At 44.8% G+C, this 19966-nt stretch overlaps 1 protein-coding gene across 3 annotated transcripts in view; it reads left to right on the top strand.

The window, feature by feature from the left end:
- enox2 (ecto-NOX disulfide-thiol exchanger 2) overlaps nt 1–14302 on the top strand; it is a 117265-nt gene extending 102963 nt beyond the window's left edge. For 2 of the 3 annotated variants that reach the window (XM_079269008.1, XM_079269006.1), the window contains 6 exons: nt 1126–1313; nt 3197–3337; nt 6984–7040; nt 7797–7902; nt 10361–10446; nt 13495–14302. In XM_079269008.1, coding sequence (XP_079125134.1) covers nt 1126–1313; nt 3197–3337; nt 6984–7040; nt 7797–7902; nt 10361–10446; nt 13495–13626 — 710 coding nt within the window. In that variant the 3' untranslated portion in view covers nt 13627–14302. The remainder of the gene's footprint in view (nt 1–1125; nt 1314–3196; nt 3338–6983; nt 7041–7796; nt 7903–10360; nt 10447–13494) is intronic. The other variant, XM_079269007.1, reaches the window with a different exon arrangement.
- The last annotated feature ends 5664 nt before the right edge of the window (nt 14303–19966 follow it).

The raw sequence follows: 19966 nt of genomic DNA, 5'->3' as shown, positions 1-19966 counted from the left end.
TACCTTGACATTTTGCTCCCTTTTATTTTAGTTGGGTAGATGTGTGAAGGCAAGGCAAGTTTATTTGTATAGCACATTTCAACAACAAGGTAATTCAAAGTGCTTCACATAAAACCATTAAAAGCATAAAGGCAAAAGTAAAGGACATTTAAAACATACATTGAAACAATAATCGATGTCTCCCTGAGACATTACGCTGCACGCAATCAACCATACACTGCCGCAATTCTGCAATTACTCGCACACAAACCCTCCAGTGAAGAACAATTCCGGTTTCTCAAGAAAGATTTCCGGATTTGTTTTGTCTCGGCTGTTCTCACTGGTTTGTATCGAGTCGGCCTCGGGTCAGAAAAGGGTTTTTTTTCTGCCGAAAATCCGTGTTCAAGATTTCACAACTTTTAAATTTATATCTGATGACAGTTGTGGAGTTGTTTGCTAATGTTGCTAGGCCGCTGTCACTAGAGTTGTGAAGTGGAGAGAGCAGCTGGTTCCAGTTCTTTTCTCTATTCCCGCTTCTAATTCTTCGTAAAACCATAGCCTCAATATTTGCTCTCAAGAAACATCAGATTCTCACGAATACTCCAAAATCCGTGAGTTTGGCCACTGCTGCTATGTAGAAGAAGCCGGTTAGAGCTTGTGAAAGAAAAACAATATTTATCAATCGTCTCAAAGCAGAGCTACATAGTCCTGATGAAGCTGATTCGATGAGTCTTAATGAATTAAACCCACGGATACTTTGATGCTGTTCTAGAGATTTAGATGTTTTCTCAAGTGCGCTCTGATCTTTTTCTGTCCTGCAGAGAAGGGCAGAGACATATTTAGCAGCAGACACGTATATCAAGAAGACATTTGTCATTTTGTGTTTCAAGATGCCGGAAATTTGCATGAAGTCAAACTGACCTCTACTCTTTCTCCATTACGCTTTGAATTTTAAGATGCTCACCACCCCATCATCCTACTTTCTTTGCCCGCTCTCAAATGAACAGTGAGAGTTCTGCTCGCAGATGTCACCTGATATACAAGCTTCAATATTTGATTAAAAAAGCCGCACTGTGAAACTGAGACCCCGTCAACCGTGGCAGTGTTTTACACGATAAGCATCATATTCCGTTCTGTTCCCTGTAGCTGTTTTCCAAGCAGAAGCCTTAAAGGAGGAGAACGACTCGCTGCGCTGCCAGCTGGACGCCTACAGGAACGAGGTGGAGCTGCTCAAACAGGAACAAGGCAAGAACCAACCAATCGGCAGCGAGGAGGACAACACGCACTCTCAGCAGCTCAGCTTCCTGCAGCAGGCTCTGCAGGGCATGCAGAAGGTATCTACACACGCGCACCTTTCTTTTCCAATCGTCCGTCCAACGACAGGTTTAATCTTCTATTCCTAACCGGTAAGCACCCGGATGTTTTCAAGAACAAGGTCTCTCGGGTTAACCCATTGCGTTTTCGATGCAAGACGACGGTCATTTATTGACGACCCTGCACTTTAAAAGTGAGCGCTGTGCGGCAACAAGTAGAGAAGTACAGCTGTCTGCAGCAGGTGTTGGTCTTTTCTGAAGAGCTGCTGAAATAATTATCTTTTCAGGTTTACTCTGGTTAACGGAAAACTTATTCGCAGTTGGAATTGGTTTTATTTGGGATTTTGTGATTCGAATAGCGCACAAAACTATTTCAAACCATTTATTCAAAGAAATATGAAAGAGTGGATTTTTCTTTGAAAATGTGACGTGAATACCATTCAGTGCAGCATGTACTGTGTGCTTACTTCTAAATGTGGTTCTTCAGTCTTCCATTCCCAAATTAAACGCCTCTCAGTGGTTTGTACTGCGGTTTGTTGGATTGGTTTATTGGCAACAAGTGTGCGACTCTGTCAGGGATACAACAATAGAAGGCAGAGACGGGCATTCGATGTCTGACATTATGAAATATTAGAAAATATGAACTTTGAGAAAATTGAGTCAAATCAACAACTAATTAATTCATAAAAATATCAACATCTTAAGCTGTGGTTCAAAGTTCCTTCTTGAACTGGGAAACAATCTTCTGGAGCTTTCACTCATTTCACATGATCTTCATCAGCAGATGGAGGAGGAAAGAACATCCATCACCGACTGTATTTCCTTGAAAAGGGAAAGAATGAATATTTATCGCCAGTTTCACGTCTACTCTGCAAACATCTGCTGAGGACGATGGTGTGATTTTGGTGACCTTGTTTTCTTCCCTACTGAATCTTTATGATGCAACCTTCCCACTTTCTAAAGAGCAACCCCTTTCATCTTAACCGTGAAGTACCGAAGAACTACTAAATTGACTCATTCTGGCATTTGTCAAGTGTCCGCACTTAGCGAGCTGTCACAGGTAATGGAAATTATGATCGATTCATGTTAAGAAGAGAATCCGTGAATGCCCTGCTGTTCGTTTCTGCTCGCAGAGAGTAATTACCTTTGCAGCTTACGTCTCTCATGGTGTGTTTATGGAAAGATTAGAGGAACGGATGAAATGAACTGGACGGCACTGAAATTGGATACCTCGCCTTTCCGGGGTGTCCACATGTTGCTTCACGCAGACACATAAATTGCAATGAAATATTATCAGCGTGCGCTGGCAACCTGTTCCCTTGTTTGTGAATTATTGTCTGTGTCTCGCAAAGGCACTCAGTGTGTAGTTCAGCAACAGAAACCCCCTGGCTGTAAAGACCCCCCGTGTCTCAAAGACCCTTGTTTTGTTGACATGAACACGGCAGGAGGTGCATCTTTCCATCTGCTTTCGGCAGATAAGTTGGCGATCAAAGCTTTGTCAAACACCAGTTCCTGCGTCACCCCAAAGTGAGGATAAAACCCCAATGAGCGTTACTTCTCTCACCGTGTTTTTCATCTGTGTGTAATGAGGGATTCTTTCGTGTATTACAAGCAAACGATTTAGCAAATTATTCCTCTTGGACCCATTGCAACACAATAGAATAAGACTCTAACACAACGGTTTTCTCTTTAGTCAATGTTTATTGAAGATATAATTCACGTCCGTGTCTAATTGCTTTTTTGTTTTGAGCTGAAGTTGTAATTACCGGTGTAGGGATTACATGCTAAATATTAATAAAAGAAACGGCTGATTGTTCCTCTTTTAGCAGGTTCGTGTTTTCACGGCTAGTTAGCTCACCGTAGCATTCGTGGCTTACTGTTCTCCCCTTTTTGTGTTTTTGCAGCAACTCTTAAAAATGAGGGATGAATTAAAACAGCGGGAGGCAGAGCTGGAGAAGAGTTTCGAGGATAAACAGCAGCTGAACAACCAAGTCCTGAACCTGAAGGAAGGACTCCAGAACCTGCAGAACACACCGGTGATGCAGGTTAGTCTGCCAGAACACACACATTACACAGCTGGGTTTCCTGCGAGTGAAGCGAGGGGAAGAATCTGCCACGTTTCCTTTTTTATTTTTTATATGAAAGTTCATTTCTGGGTTACTCTCTTTGCTTGAAAGTGAACATTATCTAATTTGCACTTTAATAAGAAAGAAATTAGTTTCCACGCATGAAAGCTATTGGAGGAATAAATCTTCGATAAACAAAAGGACGTGATGTGATCGCGGTAATGTGGAGTTTTGGGTCGAGGAAATGACTCAATAACTTGAACTCGTTTAAAACTTATTTCAAAGCTCATCAGATATCCCAAAGTAGCTATTTTGGGTTCGGTCTGTGTGATATTAACACTGAGAGAAAAGACCTACCGCAGTGAGACAGATGTTCTCCAACTTCACTGTTCTGGATTCCCATTTTCCTCCCAGGGAGCCCATTTCATTCTTCTTTAACTCAGAGTCTAATCGACTGTTTCGTTTCTAATTTCCCTCCAAAAATGTTTATGATGCAGCTTTCACGTTTTAAGTCGAGTAAAATGATTTCCCTTTACTTTGCTCTGGTTATTGTGCATAATTCCTCTCGCAGAAAACATACCAATAATCATCTGAAGGACTGTTTGAGGTCCTTTCGACTCATCTGTTCTTCAAAGTTTGTTGTGCATCAGTGTGAAAAACCTTCATAGACAGTTCATACAAACATGTTCACGACAGTGTCTCACAAAGGTAATAAAGGACAGTATTGGCTACACTACTGTATGTCTTTAGTGCTGAACCGATGAGTCGATTCATCTATTAGTACGTTGGCAGAAAAAATAAAATCATACATTTGGGTTTTGAGGTGTTAAAAACATGCAACGTGATGGCTCACCTCATCACTTACATGGTATCGTTTGCATGTGAGTGGGAAAATGCCAACCTATCCATGCGTAAGGAGTGCCCGGTGGAGGAGTGAGTTTTAGTTGGATCTTAACTCTACGTTGAGAATTAGTTCAAACTTATCTAAAACACAGCTGGTGCACCAGCCTGCTGTCGCTGGAATTTCCATTACAAAAGTACAAATAATACAAAACATGATAAATACACACAGTAACAGAAAATGATGTATATAAAGTCATCTCGCATCATTTTCATATACCTAAACAATACATTATCTATTACAAAACCCCTCCATTATTACATACAAACTAAACATGTTGGCTCCTTCCTTTTGTTGTTGGTCAACCCCTCTGTTCTTAGTGCGACCACGTAAAAAGAACCAGAAGAAATCCATTCATTTCACAACCAGAGACACATCGAGCACGGTCGACCGCAGTCAAATCGCTGCCGTATTTGTCTCGCAGCAGAGATTTCATGAGACACTGACGACCATCAACCCATTCACATTCCTCTCTGATTCCCCAACATCTCGTCTCGTGGGCTACATCGGCTCTGGGCAAAATATCACGTGATCGATACGTGCACACGGTATTAGTGAGATCACCGCATGGGGAGGTATTACAGAAGTCATTGCACAGATGGGAACCACTGGTGCCGTCACAGAGCTGTTGCACACGGCCACATCGTCTGTTCGAGCCACTCCTGCTGCATTAGTCATCCATCCCAACATCCCATTCGTCACTTGATTGAACGCGTTGCTTACATTGAGGCGTGTTTTTCCCCCGACAAAGCTCCATCTACAAGAGTATACGCTGCTAAATACAATGCAGCGTGATCTACAGTCGTATTAAACAATTTCAGCTTTCAAGGGCCATTTTTCTCTGTTAGGCGCGTCGTGTTTACAAATGTTTCAGGTGTTGTCCCGTATTCCCAGGATTCAAGTGCTCATGCTTGTCAATGTTCCTTCTGGCCCCGGTGTAATGAGAGGAAGGGCTGAGCCTCGGGTTCAACCGCCTATTAAATTGGATAATAATACGAACGAGAGGCTCTCAATCCACGCGGGGCTCTCTGTGGGCTTTCAAATGTACTGCAGCTTTCCTGTAACGCAGAGCTGAATTTGTAATTCGCCAAAGCGTCTCTTCACTCACATCAACCGGAGTTGTCAATAGCCCGTTAATGGTGATGAGTTTGATTCGAAATGTGTCGCCCCGACTGCGAGCTCGGGGGGAAATATGCTAATTAAATTCCTGCATGTGGGCAAACATGAATCATGAGAGGCAGTCTCATTAAAGGAGGAAAGAGAAATAAATGTTTGGGGTGAGGGTTTCTCTGAAGATAAGCCGTCGTTTTGTGTTATTTGTCATGTTGACGAGATCTCTTCATGCCATCGGTTGTCCTTCACAGGTCCTTCTGTCACCACACACGACTGGATCGACACCAGTGCAGGTCATGGAGGCCATGAACCGTATTCCTATTGTGATCAAAGCAAACGCCTCGTGACATTTTCTCCACACATATATTCCAGTGCTGCCACTGATGATTATTTTTGTTGTTGATCGATCTGTCGTTTATCTTTCTGATTTAAGGAGCACTTGAACGATTTACTATTTCATTTCTTTGAAGTAAAAGGACTTACAAGAGACACGGGTAAAAGAAAAACCGTCAAAATCGAACCGGCAGAGGCTGAAATATTAATCGAGCTCCGAAAATGCTCAATGCAAAGCAACAGCGTCTTCAATGTGACTCTTGTCTGGTAAATGTCTTTGAACTTGAAGCTTTTTTTTCAGGCTCGCTGTCGATGTTTAAGAGTCTTGAGCTCAAGGTTGTTCTGTCAGTACTTTCGAAAGCTCCCTTCAGAGCTGCAGAGGACGTTACACAGCCGGCACAAGCCGAGTGCTCCAACAAGTGAACTGATATTCATGTGGAGTCTTTAAAATGTCAGAAAATACTGATGAATGCTGATCGTAGTTCCCCAGGGCCACAGACGGTGTCATCTTAAAATTGCTTGTTTTGTCCAAAAAACTGTCCGAAACCTAAAGATACTCAATTCAAATGGTATAAAACAGAGAAAAGCAGTAAATACGTCTGTTTAAGAAGCTGGAAGCACAGACGGTTGACTCGAGACATTCGATGTTGATAATCCTGTGATCACCAACCAGGGGAACTTGTACATTTAACTGCGGTGTTTGTAAAGATTGTAGAGTAGCTCCGCTGATTTCATCAAATAGAAATTCAGATTTTGTGAGATAATAATCATCAGAATAACCGATAACCTTTCAGCCACCATAGGCCCAACTACACACGGACATTGCTCAGTTTCCCGTTGACGTGACTCTGTCCACCACCTTAACACGAGATGTTGCAGAACAAAGAGACTTCCTGTCTGTTGAGGAGGCTCAGGGAACTGGAGCCCACCGTGCAGGGCTGTGGGCGTTCTTCCAAACAAAACGGCTGTGAGCACTGGTCTGATGGAACAATGGAGTAATCATCTCTGCGCCAATATATTCCCAGGAAATCCGAACCCACAAAGTCGTTAATTGTTGCAAAATGAATAGCTCACGTTAATTACATCCAAATGTAATTGAGTGTCTCTTGTTTTTCTCGTTTGTTCAAAGTCAGCACATTTCTGGACATTATTCTAAAAATAGACGATGCCTGAGCACGCCATGCTGCGCTCTCCCCCTCGTCAGCCTGACATGAGCACTGAGCTGCTTTTTTTCTCCTCTGTGGTTCTTTTCCCTCGTATGTCTCTAATGCGCTGCAGCAGGAGACGTCGAAGGAAGACGACGGAGGCAGCGAGGAGAGCGCTAATCAAGCCAGCGTAAGTGGGAAAAGGTTGAGCCCTCTCCCCCTCTCCCCACTCCTCTCCACATATTGCTTTGTGTCCTCATTCTCCCTTCTTCTTCTTCTTCTTCCTCCTCTGACACTCGCTAACCTCTGCCAGTGACATGACAGATCATTACGGGCCAATCCAGTTCACTGCAACTGCATGTGTCATTGAATAAATCACCCAGACACAGCTGGGCTCGGAAATGCACAACTCGTAAAGTCAAAATTGCTTGCACGTGTGCATATGTCCCGACACCCACACACAGTGTTGTGAGTGTTGTGGATAGATTAGAAACGGAAAAGGGCCACCATGCATCTCGCACCATGAGTGGAAATAGTACACACACAATACCGTGTCGGACAACAAGCAGACAAAAAAACTCTTCTGTTATTCCTCCGCCATTTTTCTGCCACCTGTCAGATCTGAAACAAACAGCTTGATCATTTCCTTTCCAAGTCTCTCTCTCGCTCTCCCTCCCTCCTTCTTCCACTCATCCTTTCTGTGTGTGACATGCATTTCATCCCTCTAAATATAGCTGCTGGCAAACAATTCTCCCTCGCCTCATTATCCTCGTCTTCATTGTCTCGCCATAAGTGAAACTTCCTGATGTTTTCTTTCTCATTCATGTCCGTCTGTTTACTGCATGCCATGCGTCGGCTCAAATTTAAGCTTGTTTACTTCTCAGTCAAACAGTGGCTGGGAGCAGATTCCTTTAACGTAACTGTGTGTGTGTGTGTGTGCGCGCAGGAAGCCACTGTTGCAACCGTGGTGTCCTGCAGTCAGGAGAAGGAAGGCCCCACAGAGAGGACCCCACCGAGTCCTGTCCACTCCGAGAGGGAGGCTCTGCTCGTTGGTACGCTGACACAAATCTGACTCTTGCGTCTTGCGGTTAACACCACTTAGGTGTAAATGCTGTTTTGGGGAATTTCTTCAAATTTGGCACCAAACGTCCACCAGGACACAAGGATGAACCGGTTAGAATTTGGTGGTCAAAGGTCACTGTTTTTCGCCATAACTCAATAATTCATATGCTAAATAGGTATTGTATAATTCATTTCCCACAAATGTCTAATAGGAGAAAACGATAAAGCAGTGGCATTTTGGGATGACATAGATTAGTTGGCGGTGGCAACCGTGAGTCGGTAATTGTAGTTCGGCGATGAACTGCCCCGTAGTCGTAGGTACGTGTTATTGTTATTAAGGATTTGCAGCGATACAGGTTCTCTGTGCCACTCTGTTTGTAGGAATTTGATTAATTGCTCATTTGTTCAAGACTAAACTCCGCATGAGCACAATATGAATCTCAACATGATGTTGAAAAACCTGAACCGATAAGCACCTTCTCAGCCTCGGTGTGCTTTAAACCAGCTACATGGTACAGCCAATCATCTGAGCATGTCTAAAGTGTTTGTACCTGCTTCAAATGGCCACCCTGCTGTTCTAGCTGCCTCCAGGCATATCTCTCTCTCTCTCGCTCTCTCACTCATCTCGCTCAGAGAATTGAGGCCGGTGCTTTCAGACAGCGGGCGTGCTGCCTCCATTTTGAATTGGCGGGAGCCGGTTAGCGTCATCTCCCGGCTACCTTTTGATCCCACCAGTCTGAACACCACAGCGTCTCCTTTAATGGGTCATATTGCCTCCCAGCAGCTTAATCCTTGTTTATTGTCCCAGGCCATCGTTCAGGGAACTCTTGATGCAGTAAACTCTGCTCCTGTATAACTTTCCCTCCCTCTTCCTTCCTGCGGCTGCCGCCGACCACGGCAGCACATCTGCCATGATGAAAACAATGGCGGCGACCACTCCGTGTTTTGAAAGCAGTGTGTAGAGTGAAGAAAGAGTGAGGGATCGTTCACTTGCACACCTGAGCAATCTCTGTGTAAAGTGAGCATTATTGTATGATGGTCTGTCGCAAATTGTCGGACACGGCCTCAAGCCCCCCCCCCCCCCCCCCCCACACGCTTCCTGTACAGGCCTGGAGGTGGGTGCATATTGCTAAATGAATCTGTGTTATATAAAGAGCACAAACCTGGGGGCGGGAAGTAATCCGGCACGGGGTTATTGGTTGGTTTCTGGAGCTACAGGCGCTGTACTTGATGGGTGTTTGAAGAGGCAAAGATAATACGATATTCACAGAATGGTTGAGGAACGGGGGTCAGAAGGGGCTTACGGCTCGGCTTTGCTAAGGGCACTTGAGCAGATTACCACGGCATTATTGAAAACTGGCAGCAGGTGTGAAAGCGGACATTCTCGTGGTGCCTTCAGATACGGCGTGAAGCACGAATGCATAAAAATTCAGGAGAAATACTCAGAGATTTTGCTCTTGCTGGTGCAGTTTATGTTTAAATCTCTTCTGCTACCGTTGAGATGTGCATTTGCATGACAATGTAAAAGCATAAGCTTTGGATTCCCATCAGATTCAGAGACATCTGATGGTCACAGTTTGCCTTTATCCTGAGTTGGCAGCCACAACGGAGGAGAAGTGGTGCAAAATAAGCGGAGCAATTTGAGTTTCTGTTGCCTTTTAAAAGTGCTTGAATGATCATCTCATTTGAATATGTATTGATCATGAATCTGGGTCTTAATACGAGCGCTGACACTCACTCGTATTCTGTCAGTCTGCACACAGGGAGAGGGTGCATGTAGTTACAGCAAACGTCTGTACTCGTAGTTCATTGGCTCTTTGAAGGCAAATAAACACAGCAAAACCACTCCAGTGGGCGATTTTATGCAAATAAATCAACATGAGATCTACATGGTATTGTATCTGAATTGGACCATTAGACTCGCAGTCATTGTCAGTGGATCAGCTCCAGGCTAGCACGTTGTTTGTGTTCGGCTTTCGGCTTACCTCCTGCGGGTGGCAAAAAAGAAGCCTTGAAGTCGTAATTTGCTCTTAAAAAGCCTTGAGTGTTTTCTGTGTCGGAGCCAGAGGAAGGCGCCGTGACTTTAACACTGTTTGTGTGTTGATTCCACAGTCGGTCCCCCGCTGCTCTGTAGGTGGTTAGTCAGCACAGGTGGAGGATTATCTCTCTCCCCGGCCCCGTCTGTGAGCCGATAGCAGATGGTTTGTTTGAGCTGGGGGAAGAGTACGGCTTGTTGATGAGAGACAACAGCACCAAAGCTGTCATGAAACACTGCCTGTAATCTGGAGCCACAATATACAAGAGGCTCTTAACGGCACCGGGACTCCGTCAGAGGAGAGCAGCGGCTACATTCGTTTGTCTGCTTTTGACAGGCGACAGAAACTGGAGGTTTGTGATGCGTCTCTGCTTTTAAAACATGTTCCAATGAGTCGTTTGTTCCTCCTTCAGGGATCATTTCGACGTTCCTGCACGTCCATCCGTTTGGAGCCAGCATCGAGTACATCTGTTCCTACCTGCAGCGTTTGGACACCAAGGTAAGCGGCACGTATGAGCCAAGACTCTGGCGTAGATTAGCAGAGCCTGGTCCCTGTGGACCAGATACACCCACACTGACTCTGTGTCAGCCCCCCACACAGGGCTGACATATGGGCTCGCTGTGTGCCAGGGTCCTGCTGTGTAGAAGAGACACGGCCCCTCGGGGCATTAGAAGGGCTCAGCCATGCTTTTTCAGCCATTTCTATTGATGTGGATGCGTTTGGAGGAGACGTCTTAAGGTGCACTTAAATGGAGTGGTTTGATATTTTGGAGAGCAGCATCGATATTATCATCTGACTCTCTGCAAAAGTGTCAAAGTATCCCTTTTAGCAATCAGAATAGGTTTGGCTGGATGGAGATTGTGTACCTTTTTTGTGGTAATCTCTTTGAGATTAAGATTTTATTTGCAAGAGAAGCCTGTTTAGGGATGGGTTGAGCTAATACCCAGATCTGTTAAACTCCAGAGCGAACACATCTCTTATCAAACCTTTCTTATGAGCAAAAAGCCCTGGAAAACATAAAGTAGTAGCCTTCTTTTACCTGACTGCCACTGACTTCACTAGCTGCCACAGTGAAGTCATTTCTTAACACCACTGTGCGTTTGCCAGTTGACTGGGAGGCAACTGTTCTCTGGAGAAATGATCTGGCGGACAACCTTGCACCAATTTACCCTTCAGTATTTGGAGCCGGTAGTAAAGAACTGACTGCTGCAGCTGTGAACATTCAAAAGGTAAACGCTACAAAGTGTTGTGTCGCTGCCTTCCCAGCCAGGAAAAGGTGTTCAGACAAAGGACTCTTATTTGATGAATGGATCCGATACTGGATTGTAATTTGATGAAAGGGTATCAAACCTCATCCCTAGACCTGAGTACAACAGAGGAAACATTCAGAGAGAAAAAGAACAATTTGAGTCAGTCACAGAAAAACACTTTCACAGACGGCATCAGAGACAATTGGACATCTTTAAATTCATGTTTGGTTGCAAGTAGAAGGCTTTGCTTTGTGGAAGTTAAATATCAGAGAAAGTTTCTCTCACTCTTCTCTCCTGAAATGTCGTAGCTATATGTCTGGCTGGTTGTGTGATTTCCCTTGACAGCGGAACATATTAAAAGTAGAGCCTTCATTCTGGCACTCGAAGCCAAACAGCGTCCTTAGTTTCCAACTCTGTCTGGCCGAAGCGCGGCCATTTCATCCCCGTCTTTCCGGACGTATTATCGCTCTTCACCGCCACTCACACGAGGCTTTCAAAAGGCCGACCCTCAATGTCACCTCCCAACGGTAACACTGAGATTAATGGCCTCTTTAATGGATGGAGACCTTCAGAAAAAAAGAAATGTGTCGGATGTCACCGCTCCCTTTACAGTCGCGGTCACCGGCCAGACAGGAGACGCACTAAACACCGTCACAGTTCAAGCCACTTAAACTTCTCAAGAATTAATTCATCTGTCAAAAAACTTTGTCTCTGCGTCCACAAGGTTGCCCCAAGAAATGAGTGTTCTCTGTAGCAGCTCTTTGGATACGCTCATCACCACCCTGACTCATCCTCACACATGCAACGAATAGAGTGACCGTCTCCTCTCGTGCCTTTTGGGGTTTTTTTGTCTTGTGTGTCTGTGCGTTCATGTGTTGAGACACTTGTGTGTGTGTGAGAGATCGGACGCCCACTCTTGTCTTTCTGTGTGCGCATGAGTTTTGCTCGTGCGTCTGTTGTTCTCACGTCGACTCTCCGCTACACACATCAAGCAGCCCACAGAGTTTTGTCAATTTCACTGACTAGACCCTCCATCAACAAGCCCGATGCTCTCTGCTTATCTACCGGCTCCACGCACAGCTCCATTGTCTGTGATGTCACACCAGTCCTATCTCCGTGATGGGCCTTAATGCGTCCTGACACCAGCACCGGGCTCCAACAACCCAGTTATTAATGCAAGACAGTGCGGGGCGCCTGCAGCAGCTCCTACAGTGGATTTTGGCAACGTCGCCTCAGGTCGCCTCAGGATTTCAGTTGACTGGTGATCCTCCGAGTGGTGTGAGCCAGATTACGCTGAGTCGGGTGGCAGCTGTGCCGTCACGCTGTCGCTATAAACGTAGTTGCACGATGATTATTTGCAGTCGGCGTGCGAGTGAGAGGAGAGAGGAGGTGTTGTGTGTAAAATAATAAAGTTTGGATGGATGAGCAATGTCCAAAGATAACTCAACACATGAACAGGCATTCTTATCATAGCAACATGCCCTCCTAACTATTCTTTATGGGAAAAATGTAAACTTCAAGTAAACATTTGTGGCTTAGCAAGAAGACAGCTTCAAGCAGCAATGTGTAGGATTTAGTGGCATCTAGTGGTGAAGTTGCAGATTGCATCCAACTGAATAGCTCTCCGCTCACTCCTCCCTTTCTAAGCGTGTCGGTGAAATGCGGTGGCAAAAGGCTCTTTCTAGATCCGGCGTCAGGTTTGACCATTCCGGGCTACTGTAGAAACATGGCGGACTCCGTGAAGAGGACCCGCTCCGTATGTAGAGTAGAGATAAACCTAATCTCATTTCAAAGCTAACGAAAACACAAAGATCCTTAGTTTCAGGTGATTGTGCACTAAATGCAGTTATGAATATTATGCTCCATTTTTGCCAATAAATCCCCCTAAATCCGACACACTGTTCCATTAACATGCAGACTTTTGTTTTTAAGTTGGAAGGCCTCACATTTTGGTGTTGACTGAACATTTGGGCTCGTGTGTATGACAGGTATGTCTGATAACACAGGAGATGGCTGCAGCGGTGATATGTTCGAGTGTAGCAGACAGTCAGCAGCTAGAGCTCAAGATTCACATCACGAAGGCCAACGACGTTTCTCAAAGGTCCATTAAAACACCATTCTGTCAAAAAACAAGATTGGAGGATGAATAAAAAATTGAAATGAAACGCCGCTTCTGCAGCCAAGTCACTGGTGACACTGCAGACCAGAGCAGTGTCTGTATCTCTCAAAGATCAGATTGGCATTCATACAATGAATGTGTGTGTGTGTGTGTGTGTGTGTGTGTGTGTTTCCTCAGATTAACACCGGTGAGGTGGAGGCTCTTCTTTCCCGGCTGCCCTGCACCTTCAGACAGGAGCTGACCGGTGTCGGAGCCAGTCTGGAGAAACGCTGGAACTTCTGCGGCTTCCAGGGCATCAAGAGCACGTAGACCCTGCCGCTGCCGCTCCTGGGACATGGAAGACACGAGACAACACGGGGACACTGTAAAGACGCGAAAGACACAGTACAAAGCCCACAAACATCAGAGACGGTGGACTGTACCTGGCTGTACAGGGACACGGAAGACTGAGCACAGATCTCGAGATGAGGAGGGAATGTAACAGCATTTCAGGGACTCCGTAAGGTGGCAGAGATGTAAAACAAACGCAGCATTTTCATGGTTACGTGAATGTCGACGCCAAAACCGCAGTGGCAGAAATCTTCATGAGCTTGAACGCGGTGTCTGCAAAATATTTTTAGACGTAACGACTCTCCAGGAGTTACAGAAGACCGCCGACTCCCACAGTCACTGGATTATTATGTAGTAACGGCCCACATGGGCAGGGTGTCGTGCTTCCTGAGCCTGCAGTCGGCTCGGTGTGGCGTCAGTGTGAGCAGCCAGGACTACCGGAGCCGAGGAGGCTTATCAGGGTCTGTCTGAACACATGAACCTCTGAACCCTCCGGCCTCCCGCTCTTCTCTTTTTGCCCTTCCTGGTTTGTAAAATAGATCTAAAAATGGATATATTTCTTCATTTTCTGTAAAGGCTGTCGCATAGAATCATTTGTTGTAATACACTGTAAATGCTTGGATGATATTTTTGATTATAAAAAGGCGTTTGAATATAAAAAAAAAAAGTTTGAAGTCATATTTTAAACATGTGTATCCGATGCTCGGACAGTCTGGTTGTAAAATGTGTGTGTGTGTGTGATGTAATGATGTCTAATTGGTGTGAGGCAGTTGTTGTGTGCTGTTGATACCATGACGGATACACAACGCGTTTGTGTGTGTGTGTGTGTGTGTGTGTGTGTGTGTGTGTGTGTGTGTGTGTGTGTGTGTGTGTGTGTGTGTGTGTGTGTGTGTGTGTGTGTGTGTGTGTGTGTGTGTGTGTGTGTGTGTGTGTGCGCGTGCGTGCGTGCGTGCGTGCGTGCTACTCTCCAGGATCCATATATTAGGTTGTTGTAAAACACACTTCAGAGCGGAGTTTTCTTCTCCGTCTTTGCCAGATGGAGAGCTCTTGCCGCCAGCACTGGAGGTTCCTCCCAGAAGCCCAGTCGAGCGTTCTTAATGCGCCTCCGCCGGGTTATTTGGCGGCGTGCTCTCCTCCTTTGTCGCTCTGAGAAACAAAGGTTTATTATTACACATGATTTGCGCTCGTCGGCCTCCATCTCCTACAGGCATTGCATTTGAAAAATTGGCGTTCATGCGCTTGTCAGCGTGCTACTCCTTGTACCTGAATTAATAATGGGGAATGAGTCTGTTTTGCCGAGGTATTTCCTTCCACGTGCATGTATCCATTATTAACGGCGTCGGTTTGAACGGGAGGAGGGCTTCACGGGTGAAAAGGAAACTGTGATCTGTCTTGGGAGTGGTGTTGTTTGCATGTTAAATACAGCATGTAACATCCAAACAGCTTTGTTTGTAGGCTGCTGTCAAGCGTGATTGGGAAAGAGAGTGCCTGCTTGTGCTGTAATGCAGTGCATTATCTATTTTACATGCAATACGCAATATCAGGTCTGTGTCTCTTATTAGACATTTTCCACTTATTTCTTACAACGATGATGTTTCTGATGGATGGGGAACTGCCAATCCACACATTTCAGCTTCTGCCTGCTTGATGGCGCACATGGGATGGTGAGAGATGCTTCCTGTGTGGAGTTGTGCGTCACTACACCTCCTCTCCACACACTGTCAGATCTCAGCCGAACACCCCTGATGACTCATTAGCTCTCTCTCTCGCTCCCCCTGACATGAACAAAGCACTGATATGGCGCGTTATTTTCTTTCAGAAGCTGCTTTCTGCCTCGCGTTTCCTCCCAACTGAGTTGCCGTTCCTACGCACTGATTGACTGCGGGCACTCGCAAATGTATCTCTTTTACAGGCGCGTGTGTGCACACACACGCGCCTGTGGTTGTGCATCAGATGCTCGGGCGTCGCACAAGGAGGTAAACACAGACTAATTAAATCCAGCAGCAGTCCCCGGTGAATGGCGCTCTCCATTCACTGTTGTCTTCTCTTCGCCTCGACACAGCGAGGAGCCTCCTCATTAATTCAAGCCAAAGCCATCCGGGGGGGGGGGGGGGGTTTACCTCAGCGTAGGACGGCTCCCACCTTGTGACGTCACTGGGAGAGATGTTTGAAGATGTCCTTGAGCATCTGCTGATGTCAAGCGTCGGCAAACCCCGAGCCTGGGTTTTAAACGTAACGGCACAAGTGTCATTTTCTTAGAATGAGTCGCTTAAGAGGTGTAATTGGACGTGAGGAGATAACCGGGTACTTTCGGGTGATATCACGATGCTCGAGATAATCCTTAATTACCTTTTCCTCTCATGTTGCTTCCTGAAGGCATCTACTTAACTGTGATTATGGCCTCCCTTGAGCGAGCAGGTGAGAGGATGCTGGCCGTGCGAGTGGTCCAGAATAAGAAAGCGATCGCTACAGAAAGTGGATTAGGAGAACACGCATCGCTTTGTAAGCTTGTCCACGCGTTGGCCGTGGACCAACAGGTTTGCGGTTGAAGAGGTTGGACGGTCCTCAGCTGATGACGCTCAACATATCGAGATGACGCTCAAACTAAAGCTCATTGACACAATGTGATGAGTCAACAGCTCCTCCTATTGAGCGCCACAGCAGCTACGCCTCACATTTAGTCAGCCAGTGGCACCCGGGGGTGATTTGCATTGACAGCGCGTGTATGGCCACAGCGCTTGGGGACATGTTCAAGCATGTTTTTTTTATCGCAATAACATCTCCACGGTCTTCGTTTTAGATGTGCATAAAATGTACTCTACTTCCAGGGTGCCCGTGCTGCACCAACAGCGCCAGCAACATTTGCCTGCAGGCTCTTGGAATGACATCTTAGGAACCAAAAACTATGGAATATTAAAACCAGAACGAAAGAGATTTCTGTTTCTTTGAGGATTATGAGTTTGGCAGGTACCAAATCATGTTTTGCACAATGTGTTTTTTTTTTGTTTACTGCATTTCGGTATGCGAGGAGAATTGCATGCATTTTTAGCCTGAATGAATGGCAAGTGTTGGAATAATTGCTTTACACTGCTCTCTGGGGTGTCTGGGCACAGGATATTAAGCTGACGATTTCCGTGGAGTGTGACACATGAAGCATCTTACTGTTTCATTCAGCGTCTCGGCGTCTTTCTCCCTCCAGCAGTGAATGCCCAGAAGGTATTTTCACCCAGTAAGCGGGCTGTGCCGCATCAAATACTCAGACCCTACAGGTGAGAGGAAAGGTAAAGAGGGGAAGTCTCTCTCTTTACTTTTGGAAATGTGTTCACGGGATTCTTCCAACAAACTTTGCCGTTTAATTCTGTTCACTCAAAGGAAAATGTCTTGGCCAAAGATGCTCCTGCCGTGAGGTCCAGCAGTGGTATCGCTGGCCCATTAGTTGGTGAAACCAGTGGGCCTGATCAGTGCGTTTGATCTGAAATGCCAGCACATTTCAGGCTCATGCCAGGTTAGATGAGATCTCCTCTCTCATAATGAGCGATGGCCACTCTTCATGCTGTTATGAATCGAGTGACCTTTACCAAAAAAAAGAAAGAATTGCTTCACACAGACGGCAATTATCTGCACGGTGGGAACTTATTTGAGCAAAGTTTGTTTTTGGGGTATGAGAAGAGGTTGGGTCAGCGTGGGTTCTCTAGCGTATACGTTCTGTCCTGAGACACTGATTTTAAGCATTAATTGTGTTTTGGCAGCAAAGCATCCTCATCAGGGGTTTGCAGTTAAATGATTGTTGGATTTTCATTATGTTCTTGTTGGACTGCAAACACCTGAAGGCCTGCAGGGACGCCGGCCACCTGAGGAGGTAAGTAGTGTACATAAGCACTGTGGGCCGGCGCCCAAAGCGACGCAGCACGTCCTCGCTTACAAAGCCAGGTTTGTGTCCACGAAGTGAACACAACAGATAATAGGAGTCGGCGGTATGAATGAAATCCTCTATCGCGCCGTTAGGAATGTGTTATTACTGTAGTGTGATGGAAAATTTAGGAAAAACAGGTGGGGAAGTATTTTTACCACGCTTAATGCCTGAGAAATAATCTAAAATAAATAATATTCAGATCTTTTACTGAAGACAAAACAGCAAACTGTTGTAGCATTGGTGTAAAAATACTCTGTTACAACAACCTGCGTTCAAAATCATACTCGAGTAAAAGTACAATTGCGTCAAAGTATACTTAAAGTCCCAAAAGTGAAAGTAGGCCTTCATTATGCAGAGAATCATTATATTACTGTATTATAATTAGTGATGCATTAGTTGTGTACATCGCTTTAATGTTGTCTATCCTGTCATTGTTCCTACAACACTAAAGTACAGGAAACACAAAATGATTTATTCTAAAAAAAAAAGAAGAAAAATAATAAAAATCTGATGATTAATACATCATGTTTAAAAAAAACATTCAGGTTTAATCGTCTTTTGTTGCTGAATTATTCTTTGCCTGTGAATCACCTTAATACCGTCTTGTAACGGTGAACTGCCCAAGCTAATCATCATTCATTTATTCTCATTGTACATCATATCGTTTCCAGAAAATATGAAGCTTTTTAACTGCAGTTACCGTGGGGTGAACCACCGAGTCGAGTGTGTCAGTGACATTGAAAGTGCTCCAGTCTTCACTTCCCGTCTTTTCAGTCGATGCTGCAAAGCTTGATCGAGATCCCACGGATGCATTCCAGCTCAATCAGCGGTGACCTCTTGAGGCTCAATGCGTGACTGACTCCTTATTAAACCGGATTGATCGTCAACTGACTGTTGCGTCTCAAACTGGAGGTATAAAGAAACCAAAACCACTGAAACAAACGCTGAACATGTATTACTCTTATTCTTTGATCAGACAGGGAGTCGAGATGTATTTTTTTTATAGATTTTCTGACATTTTGCAGACAAAACATTTCATTGATTAATTGAAAATAATATTACTTTTAGTCCTAATTATAAGTCAGTGTCTCTGCACATTGTTGCAGCCTTCAGTGTACTTTTTTGGCTTGAAACATGGCAGCAAAGATTATTCTGCAGTGCAGTGACAACATTTACAATTTCCTTCCAGGAGACTTCACGCGTCAGGGTTATTTCTGACGCGGTTCACCTGAAAAATCCATTGAATTGACTCAAGTACCGTTTACACGAGAGAAAAAGAAAGACGGAAAGAAAGATCTTTCGTGCTTTCACCCAAGTGCCTCAGCCGTTCCTCCCTTTCAGGTTACAATTGTGGAGTTTCACATTCACATCCATGACCTCCTGCGTGATTAATGCTTCATGTGAGACGTCTGCTTCATGTCAACTTCCCTTGCACAGCCAAAGCATTAATACACTGCTCTCTTCAGCTCCATTATGTAAATAACAAGAAACCTGCATTCTAATAAATGCCAAGTAATTACAATGTGCAATGACTGATTTATGAATATTAATGGCGTTTCACAACTCCCCACAAAGATGTACAAACAAGCTGTGCTCTGCATTTATCTGCTGGAACATTTAAGGTGTCCTCATGGGAGAAGGAATTTGCAAAGAACAGTTAACAAACAGCTATTGGCAATGTACCTCGCACATATTTTGCAGTTTTTCTGTGTATTTGTCTGACTCCCGTGGGTAACTCGTCAAATGTAGGCAGTGCTGTTTGGAGATATATCCAGTGAAATGTTCCCAGCCAGCCATCTACAATCAATGGTGAATGTTGAGCTTTTTTTTGTTTTGCCTCTAAGAATCCGAGCAGGGTCTTTTTCCAAGGCTCACTTATACATTCAAGCAGTGGCGGCTTAAATATTACTACTTGGCAGTTAAATATTTAACATGTATTCCAACACGAAAACAATCAGTAAATAACACTTATACAATATAATATAACATGTTCATTTATTGAGATGCCCCTATGGACCTTGTTATAGGAGGTAAAGATCAGGAGAAGTAAACATGAAGTGTAATTATGAATACTGATGTTAAATTAAGCTATGATGAGTTTTCACTGTTAATTTAACATCTCTATTACATGTTGATGCCTCCATGACCAAGTTAAGCAGATGAGACTGAGGACAGCTATGTAGAAGAAAATATGTTCACTTTGTCTAATATGTAGCTTGACAGAGTTCTCCATGTGTGTCCTGGTGTTCTCATGTTTCCTTACCTCCTCATCCCTCACTCCCTACCCTGGTGTTCTCATGTTTCCTTACCTCCTCATCCCTCACTCCCGTAACTGTCTGTGCTGGATCCGTCCCTGTTGTTTTAAAAAGCTAAACAAATGATTAGCATGACGTCATCCAGCTAGCT

The sequence above is a fragment of the Melanostigma gelatinosum genome (assembly GCF_949748355.1).
Source record: "Melanostigma gelatinosum genome assembly, chromosome: 5".
In the NCBI taxonomy this organism is placed as follows: Eukaryota; Metazoa; Chordata; class Actinopteri; order Perciformes; family Zoarcidae; genus Melanostigma; species Melanostigma gelatinosum.
The sequence above is the reverse complement of the archived record's forward strand: the minus strand, read 5'-3'. Positions and strand labels throughout refer to the sequence as shown.